The 9799-nt window shown below is 49.9% G+C and overlaps 1 protein-coding gene across 1 annotated transcript in view; it reads left to right on the forward strand.

The window, feature by feature from the left end:
• Nucleotides 1-1612: 1612 nt before the first annotated feature.
• The window catches only part of slc12a1 (solute carrier family 12 member 1), a gene marked incomplete at its 5' end in the record, with an annotated part of 18393 nt that continues 10206 nt past the window's right edge, over nucleotides 1613-9799 (forward strand). The window contains 12 exons of the mRNA XM_084437467.1: nucleotides 1613-1903; nucleotides 3532-3672; nucleotides 3993-4068; nucleotides 5470-5565; nucleotides 6066-6205; nucleotides 6567-6677; nucleotides 6783-6894; nucleotides 7209-7336; nucleotides 7931-8015; nucleotides 8728-8885; nucleotides 9495-9602; nucleotides 9733-9799. The exon at nucleotides 9733-9799 is cut by the window's right edge and continues 57 nt beyond it. Coding sequence (XP_084293593.1) covers nucleotides 1613-1903; nucleotides 3532-3672; nucleotides 3993-4068; nucleotides 5470-5565; nucleotides 6066-6205; nucleotides 6567-6677; nucleotides 6783-6894; nucleotides 7209-7336; nucleotides 7931-8015; nucleotides 8728-8885; nucleotides 9495-9602; nucleotides 9733-9799 — 1513 coding nt within the window. The remainder of the gene's footprint in view (nucleotides 1904-3531; nucleotides 3673-3992; nucleotides 4069-5469; nucleotides 5566-6065; nucleotides 6206-6566; nucleotides 6678-6782; nucleotides 6895-7208; nucleotides 7337-7930; nucleotides 8016-8727; nucleotides 8886-9494; nucleotides 9603-9732) is intronic.

A 9799-nucleotide genomic window follows, 5' to 3' on the forward strand; every position in this document is an offset into this window, starting at 1 on the left:
GCCTTCGTCTGAAGAAAGCATGTCTCTCATAGTGCAAGTGGAATAATTTTCTAGTATTTTCTCAGATTTCGTTTCGTTTCGTTTTGTTTATTATAGGCTACTGTAGGTCTATTATAGGCTAGGCTAAATGAGTTTAGTTGGCTATTTGATTGCAATTTTGATGCATTTTCACAAGTAATTAAGGGTATTTATTGGTCTATTATGAGTCTATATGAAACAAGTATACCACTTATTGAATTTGGTGCATTTTAACATAAGTTTCAGTCATCCGGACATTTCAGAGATACGAACGACCTTCGGTCCCGTTGGGTTCGGATAAGTGGGGTACTACTGTACTTGACATAGTGGAGAAATTCAGAGCCAGAGATCAATGGCGTCTGATAAGAGCTTTAACAAAAGTAATTTGCCTCTGTCTAATCTGTGGTTAGAGGAACACGTGAGTTGTTTTCTCTGCCTAATATAGTCAAGGTCAGATAGGGAGTCATTACACTGCCATTTACAGTGGTTATATAAGTCACTGTAGTGTATCGTAATAACGAAGTTTACTGGAGAAAGACGAGGGGCTTCTCTGGAGTCATGTGGCTGTGGAGAAATCCCTCAAGCATTTTGTTGTGGTCTCATATTAACTCTAATTTGCACCTGCAGTACTCTCATTCTTACAGTATTGCAGACTTTCTGTCACAGTGTGCTGTGCAAACACCCCTCAGTAGGACAGCTTTCATAACAGCTCATGATAAAGAGTTTCTTCTCATCTTTTCCCAATTACTTTATTGCGCCCTTGTACGGTTGTGTTGACATCACAAAATATGTTCCACCCACTGACATTTCACAGTGTTCTATTGATGTTGCATTTCCTTCATTTTTATGATCAAAACAGGAAATCTTGCTTCATGTACCGCTTTGTACCACCCGACTATCACGGGAGTCATTGCCTTAGTCATCCTACTGTATATTTTTAGTGTTTACAAGCATGAAGGTTTTCCTGGTCACCTTATGAGCTTTCCTCCGGTGTAAACTTCCACAGGGGGCCAGTCCTTCACCTGGTGATTCACGCCGGAGGGCCCTGTTGGCCCCTGCTCTGAGGGAATACTACCCACAAGCCCATAAACTGGCACCGCAGAACAACCTGTGCTCTGGACCGGCACTTCAGACAACAATATTAGTAATCAATTCTCCATAGCCCCGGCAATGAGAGTCTTTATCTCTCCTTTGGCATTTATGACTTGGTTAATTGTTAAGCTAACTCTTTGTGTCCCCTGGGATGGAACAAGGACATATCTGACACCACTCGTCCAAGTTTCTAAGGGTAGATCCGGAATCTTAGCCAATAGCTGTCTGCCATTGTCGGGCCCTGGGACTATAAAGTCAGGGCATCGGGGTCCAAACTTGACGATTTTGACCCGGAAAGAGGATTGTAACTAAGGATTCAACACAAGAGCAGACAGACCATAATACCTTGTGTGCAAGAACTCTAAACGGCTGCTTCAGTCCAACCTGCTGTCTGCGGTCCACTTTAACCTGATTGGATGACTGGAGACCACCAGTACTTTCTTCTCACTGCGTTTGATCTGAAGAAGCATCTCGGGTCTGAGGAGCTCCAACCGTCCCCCTGATGGAGAAGTATCAGTCAGTCGGAGGGGAGAACGTCAACCCTGCCTTTGATCGGACGGGGGAAGGGCCCCCCAACTATGAGGAGACCTCCTTCTCCGGGAACGGGAGTGGCCCCGGTCACGGCCTCTCTAACGGGGACCACCGGGAGATTCGACCCTCCGTGGCCAGCGCCTTCGGCCACGACACGCTGGACCGCGTGCCCAACATCGACTTCTACCGCAACGCGGGCAGCGTGAGCGGTCACCGCGCCGTGCGACCGTCCCTGCAGGAGCTCCACGATGTGTTTCAGAAGGTGAGTGTGTGTGTGTCACCCATCGATCAGCACAGAGGATACACCTCCTAACTGTCTCCAGTTCCCTGTCTCAGCGTTTTCTCTGGAGATGTAGCGTATAGCTCATAATGTAGATGTGTCTGTTTACCTTTCCTACATACCTGTGTCCTCTCACCCTGCTCTCACCTTCACAGAAGTGACTACTGTTATTACACATACCTTCTGTTGCTCTCTTTCTCTCTCTATCTCTCTCTCTCACTCTCTCTATTTCTCTCTCTCCCTCTCTCTCTCTCTCTCTCTCTCTCTCTCTCTCTCTTTCTCACTCACACATATTCATGTCACATACATCTTGTTCTGTGTCAAGACAAGCTTATGGCCTTGAGACTTCATTTGACTTTCTATAACTGATAAAGGAAAGAGAGTTCATTTGGTTTTATGGCCGCCGGATCATTTACTGAGTCATAGAAATCATCCCTGCCACTTTCATTGACGAGAGTTCAACAAGAAATCATTGAACACAAACACAGTTGTTTTAACAAGCTGGAAATAACAACTGACGCAGAATACAGACGCAAATAGACGGCAATTAAACGTATCTTTGACACAGTTGTGCGTTTTACTGCTTCACCTTTGAACGCCTGATGTGTTCCGTCGTGAAAGAGCCGTGATCTGTCTCAGGGTTCTCTGAGATGGAACCTCACTAGCTTCCAACCCCTCCAACTGACAAACGAGATGATTTGTGAAACATCTTCCCTGATTCATAAATCTATGCTTTGTGAATCGTGGATATGAATAATTGACGCATGGCTACTGTATTCTGGCAGGGCGAGGGTTCTGGGGCTTATTGGTTTGTGTGAAAAGTGGCTGTGGTACGCGACATGGCACCAATACATCGATGGATTCCCTCAAATATAATACTTTGTAGATTTGTAGAGGTGCATGAGTGGTCAGGTACAGATCTATAGTGGAGCGTGCTGTAATCACAACTCCCTGCCAGGGATGCTAGAGTAAATAGGCCCAGAGTTTACGGCTAACGATCGCCTGCTGCGTTACCTCGATCGCCCTCTCTCCTCAAAAGAGTGTCACGAATGGAAATGAGAGCAATGCCTCGTCCCTAACCCACAGTCTGGCCGGGGATCAGGGGGATTACTCGGCACTCTGTACTCGAAACCTTGGGTTTATCCTGTCCTCTCGTCGTCATCTCTCTCACACACGCGCACACACACACACACGCACACACACTCTCTCTTTTTTTCTTTCTGTCTTCAAGGACAGGCCCACGGGATAATAATGCTTCTGCAAACATTTATCAATCTTCCTCTGAATTAAACCACATAGCTTCTCACTCCCTTCCCTTGTGGGCTAGCAGAGGGGGGAATGAACACACACACACACAAATACACACGCACACACACACCCGCGAGCAAGGACACACTGTTATCTCTTCAGGCGAATGAGAAGAGAGCACTCATTTAAACGCTGGTCTCATCTCGCTAAGAGCAATCCGACGGGTCAAATCAAAACATGGCAACAATAATCAAAACGCAATCGAACAAAATGACCCAGGGATATTATTTCAGTCAACGCCTTCTTTCTTCCAGGCACAAAAATCTGCAACTTCTTCCTTTCTTTTCCTCCCGTCCTCTAAGCAGAATGGAGCGGTCTCGGTGCCGGACACGGTGGACGACGTGGGGGGCAGTGACGGGACCCCCGACGACGACCTGGAGTCTGTCGCTCCCCAGGACAAGAAAGGAGCCGTAGTAAAGTTTGGATGGATAAAGGGGGTCCTGGTGAGTTGGGCCGGGTCACGGGAGGCTCCCTGCTGGGTTATAGAGGCTGGGTCTCCGTGGGCGACAGAGGCCCGGGCAGAGGAGGGTCCATCGGACCTTCCTCCGCTCCGCCGGACCTGTCTGGGTCCAGAGTTATAGACGCATATCTATGGTTACGTACGGGCCGGTGCTTGAATGTAGTTTAACCGTTTTGGTGTGGCCCTGTGCCTAACGCCTTCATTTTGGAACAGCAAAATTACCCTTGGCCAACACCCCCCCCCCCCCCCTCCCCCACCCGGTCTGCCTGACTCATCTGTCCCTCTCTCTCTCCACCCCCCCAGGTGAGGTGCATGCTGAACATTTGGGGTGTGATGCTCTTCATCCGTCTATCCTGGGTGTTCGGTCATGCCGGCTGGGGTGAGTAGGCCGGCTAAGCCGAGGGAACAGGTCCTTCCGGAAACTTCCGGTCAGAGATGGGAGTTTCCGGCGCGCAGGCTCGTTTTCCATGCTGATGTCCATCGGCGTGGACAGGGCAGATAGCGCCTCGGCGTTCGGGGTGTGAGGAGAGGTCAGAGGTCAGCGCAGAGGTCAGCGCGGCTGCGGATGGAGAGAGAGAGGGATGACAGCTCTCCTTCAGGATGGAGAGAGAGAGATGACCAATCAGCTTCAGCCAGCAGGGAGCAGAGGAGGAGGAGGGGGAGGAGTTTGGGGCGACCTCACCCAAGGGACCGATGCAAACAGACAGAACTCTCAAGTGTCCTTGACTCTGAGGTCAAACACCAGAGTATAATCAAAGCAGGGGCCTATTCTAAGAATGTGTGTGTGCGTGATTTTGTGTGTGTGTGTGATTGTGTGTGTGTGTGTGTTTCTCCTATGCTTGCTGATGGATGGGTGGTCGCTGCTTTGGTTTATGAAGTGTAACTAATGGTCATGAAAGCCAGAGAAAGTGCAGGTGTGGCGCAGGTACAGCTACAGCGAGCTACAGTTTAACCTTCTGGGCTCCCGGCACAATTAGCCGCGAGAACGGGCCATTTGAGACGCCTCACGGCTCCACCGGCGTTCTCAAGGTGCTAGAGGTCACCGAGGGGGCGGTGAATTATTCCAAAATGAGTTTGCTGTTTCTCGGCCAACAGGGGAACTGGCAGACTGAAGGCCTGGTATTATTCATTGACCTCAGAATTTGACATTGTGAATCATATCAAGGTTGATTGCACTGTGTATGTGCAGTGAGCAACACCTACAGTACACACCACTGTGACATACAGTGAGCTCAGAATGTTCTTAAAGTCGCACTGAAATGAAAAAAGCATTCTGTCCCATTTTGGTTCACATAATTGGTCATAGTGTTCACCTATTCAACAATGGATGCCAAAATTCTACTTTTGTTGTAATCTTATATCAAAGTATATCATTATTACTTCCTGGAAAACGGTAGGTCACGTGCAATGACGACAACAGCTACCTTAGATTTAAGGCCAATAATCTCACGACATTCACCCGTCAATCAACGCTATCCTTCTATCGAATCTGTCTAATGTTCTTAAAACCCGTCCACTTGTCAATGTTCCAATCAAATTCCTCTAAACATTATGTCCCACCCTCATAGCTTGTTTGCGTCGGAAATACGTCAAACTACGGAAGTTAGATGATCTCAAACGTCCGTTTCAGTGTGACTTTAAATATATCTATTATATATATAGTCTGAGTCGTAAAATGAGTTGAAAGTAAGTCTTGATGAGTTGTGTGTTGATCTGTGTGTGTGTGTGTGTGTGTGTGTGTGTGTGTGTGTGTGTGTGTGTGTGTGTGTGTGTGTTGAAGGTCTGGGGACTGTGGTCATCCTTCTGAGCTGTGTGGTGACTACCGTCACCGGTCTCTCCATGTCCGCTATCTGCACCAATGGAGTGGTCAGAGGAGGTGAGTGAACGCATCATCAACCTGCGACGACACTCCACAGAAATATACAGGCATATTATTGTTATTGATCCACACACAGCCTGTTGACAGATATTCTCCCCTGAGAACATATCACATTTACAGTAACTCACGTTCTAACCTAAAATCTATAAGTTGCTGATTAATGCTGGTTAAAAAACTGTTTTTTTGCTTCCCTCTGGAATATGTAGGGGTGGGTCGTATGCCCACCTCCCTTGTTCTCTGTAAAGCTCATTGTGTTGCCTCTGGGTATGAAATGCGCTATACAAATAAAGCTTTGATTGATTGATTGATTGATTGATGCGATCACAGGATACAAGGCCCTTGATAAAGACACAAGGTCCCACACCACATGCAAGATGTCATCTCCTAAAATCTTCTTTATATCCTGACACAAAATCAATGGAGTCAGGATGTGTTGATTAATCATCTACCATTTTGTCCGTGTGTGTGTGTGTGTATGTGTGTGTGTGTCTTTACAGGAGGGGCGTACTACATGATATCCCGCAGTCTGGGTCCCGAGTTTGGCGGCTCCATCGGTCTGATCTTTGCGTTCGCCAACGCCGTGGCTGTAGCCATGTATGTGGTGGGCTTCGCTGAGACCGTGCGGGACCTCCTCATAGTACGCTGCCTTTTCATGATTCATCAGGAGTAGAATCACAGTGTTAGTGGTGACGGATGAGAACGCAGTGTTAGTGACGGATGAGAACAGAGTGTTAGTGACGGATGAGAACAGAGTGTTAGTGACGGATGAGAACGCAGTGTTGGTGACGGATGAGAACAAACTGAAACCTGCACTGCGCAAAAAAATGAATAATGTCTTGTAAGCGTGTGACTAATCTATCATGGATCAATTAAGCAGATCAGCACACACCTTTTCCCAAGGTCCCATTGGGTTCGCCTCTCCCCAGATATATTAACTCATCCTTTTCTCCTCCTCTCCTCCCTCTCTCTCTCTCTCTCTCTCTCTTTCCCTCTGCCAGGATCACTCGGCCACTATGGTGGACGACATAAACGACGTTAGGATCATTGGTTGCATCACGGTGATTCTGTTGCTAGGGATATCGGTGGCTGGGATGGAGTGGGAGGCCAAGGTGAGATGGTGACCCCGCCACCGGCTAACCGTCACCACGAGAACACGCAATGAACAGGAAATCCAGGCCCCGGTCGTAGTCACCAGTATTTCTCCCTCTCCGTAGGCCCAAATAGTCCTGCTCATCATCTTGTTGGTGGCCATAGTGAACGTGTTCGTGGGGACCTTCATGCCATCGACGGAGGACAAGAGATCCCAGGGTTTCTTCAACTACCAGAGTGAGGGAACGCAGCTCATCTGACATTTCTGTGTCGTTTCTATGCGTCGTTTCTATGCGTCGTACTGCTGATCAGAGCTGATCCATCGCCGGGAGATCGGAGCATTCATCCAGGAACTGCTCCTTTTTGAGTGAACAACTTTTGAATCGGGACGGGCGGCAAGTTCAAGCCCCGCCCTGGTCCAGCCTCGTCTTCACCCAAAAAGGGGGGGGGGCGGGAGGGGGGGTCCGCATCGGTGTGTTTACTTCCTATTTATTTCAATTTGACGTACGACTGCTCTCATGTATGTCTCTCTCCGTCCAACCCAACTCCAGCCAATATATTCATGGAAAACTTTCTGCCGGATTTCCGCGATGGAGAATCGTTCTTCTCTGTGTTCTCCATCTTCTTCCCCGCTGCCACCGGCATCCTGGCTGGAGCCAACATCTCAGGAGATCTCAAGGTGAGAGAGGGAGGAGGCGTGGAGAAGGGGAGGAGGAGGAGAGGGAGGAGGCGTGGAGAGGGGGAGGAGGGGGAGAGAGGGAGGAGGCGTGGAGAGGGGGAGGAGGAGAGGGAGGAGGCGTGGAGAGGGGGAGGAGGGGGAGAGAGGGAGGAGGCGTGGAGAGGGGGGGAGGGGGAGAGGGGGAGGAGGAGGAGAGGGAGGAGGCGTGGAGAGGTGGAGGAGGGGGAGGAGGAGAGGGAGAAGGCGTGGAGAGGGGGGGAGGGGGAGAGGGGGAGGAGGAGGAGAGGGAGGAGGCGTGGAGAGGTGGAGGAGGGGGAGGAGGAGAGGGAGAAGGCGTGGAGAGGTGGAGGAGGGGGAGAGGTGGAGGAGAGGGAGAGGTGGAGGAGAGGGAGGAGGCGTGGAGAGGGGAAGGAGGAGGAGAGGGGGAGGAGGGGAGTGGAGATGGTGTGGGTGTGGGGGGGGGGTGGAGAGAGGGAGAATAGAGCTTGTGCAATTCTTCAAAAATGTCACATACGGCAAAATATAGAACAGCTCACATCATCACCACGTATCCACTTTGAACCCAGACGTGTCTTTGTCACTGTCACTTCCCAGGACGCCCAGGCCGCCATTCCTAAAGGTACCCTGCTGGCCATCTTAATCACCGGGGTCACCTACCTGGGCGTGGCGCTCTGTATCTGTGAGTACTTGTTTGTCTTCAGGGGTGGAGTTTGACCTTCAGGGGTGGAGTTTGACCTTCAGGGGTGGAGTTTGACCTTCAGGGGTGGAGTCTGACCTTCAAGGGTGGAGTTTGACCTTCGGGGCTGGAGTTTGACCTTCGGGGGTGGAGTTTGACCTTCAGGGGTGGAGTCTGACCTTCAGGGGTGGAGTTTCACCACATGCCAACAGTGCTCAGAGGGCTGTTTTATAATAAGCATTTCCTGATTTCCCACATCCAATCAGGCACAGACAGAAATGTGTTGCATAATGTCTGAGTAACTGAAGCATCCCTCTCTAATGCATATTGGGGTGATATCATAAACTCACACACTCACTCACAGCCACTTCAACAGATGACTGTTTATTTCAAACAATACATTAGCTCATTGTTCTTCCCTGGAGGACTGCCCTGTCTCACTTAGAAATCAATAAACACTAGACGAGAGCACACACACACACACACACACACACACACACACACACACGATCCCCGAGCCATAGGCCGAGTCATGCAGGGCTCTTAAATGGGAAATGCAACTGAAGTATTTTTTGTACACCCACCAACCTCAGCACAGCGAGGGGCCAGGCTTACAGCAGTGCCATAACACCACAGCTACGACCTTAACAGGGAGTACCACGTCACATTTAAGACTGACCTCAACCCGTGCCTGTTCTGCTCTCTCATTGGCCAGCTGGTACCGTCGTGCGCGACGCCACCGGAAACACGAACAGCACCGTTAGTCAGGGGATGGTGTGTAACGGCACGGCAGTCGCCGCCTGTGAGCTGGGATACGACTTCTCCTCGTGCGCCGTAGAAACCTGCAAATTCGGCCTCATGAACACCTTCCAGGTACAGCGGGGGTCATCAGACTGAGAGGGCCTTGTGATAGCTGCTCCATTCCCTTACATCACAAACACAATACACACAACCTGTTTGTCAATCAATCAATCAATCAATCAATCAATCAAAACTTTATTTGTATAGCGCATTTCATACCCAGAGGCAACACAATGCACTTTACAGAGAACAAGGGAGGTGGGCATACGACCCACCCCTACATATTCCAGAGGGAAGCAAAAAAAACAGTATCACCCAGGGGCCAGCAAAGTGAGCTGTAAAAATTCTTCCCTGACCCCTCTCAACAAGGCGATGGAGCAAGCTCCTGGAGTATGTTTGTCTAACGGCTAAGAACATTTATAAAGCAATACATTACATTAAATTACATTTTCAGAGTAAGAGAGGCTAAAAACATCATAGGAGATACATGGCAAACACTGGTGTATGTCTGTGTGAGAGTGAGTGTGAGTGTGCCTGGGTCCAGGTAGAGGCAGGGGTCGGGGTAGCCTGGGGGTAGGAAAAGGACACGGACAAAAGAAGGCGTGGCGTGAGTATGACGTTGTGACAACGCCTGTGGCGTCCGACCGATCTCTATCCCCTCTGTCCCCCCCGTCGCTCCAGGTGATGACCATGGTGTCGGGCCTCGGCCACCTCATCACCGCCGGGACCTTCTCCGCCACCCTCTCCTCCGCCCTTGCCTCGCTGGTCAGCGCTCCCAAAGTCTTCCAGGTCAGTCGCCGACGACGCAGAGACGGCGGATAGCCGTGCGTTGGCGGTCAACACGTCCAGTTTAAAGGAGAACATATAAGAACGTTCATACTGTACAAGTGCACCCCTAACCCAGACCCCGCCTCCCCAGGCCTTGTGCAAAGACAACATCTACCCGGCGTTGAAATTCTTCGCAAAGGGCCAGGGCAAAAACAACG

Source organism: Borostomias antarcticus, assembly GCF_949987555.1.
Source record: "Borostomias antarcticus genome assembly, chromosome: 4".
Taxonomy (NCBI): Eukaryota; Metazoa; Chordata; class Actinopteri; order Stomiiformes; family Stomiidae; genus Borostomias; species Borostomias antarcticus.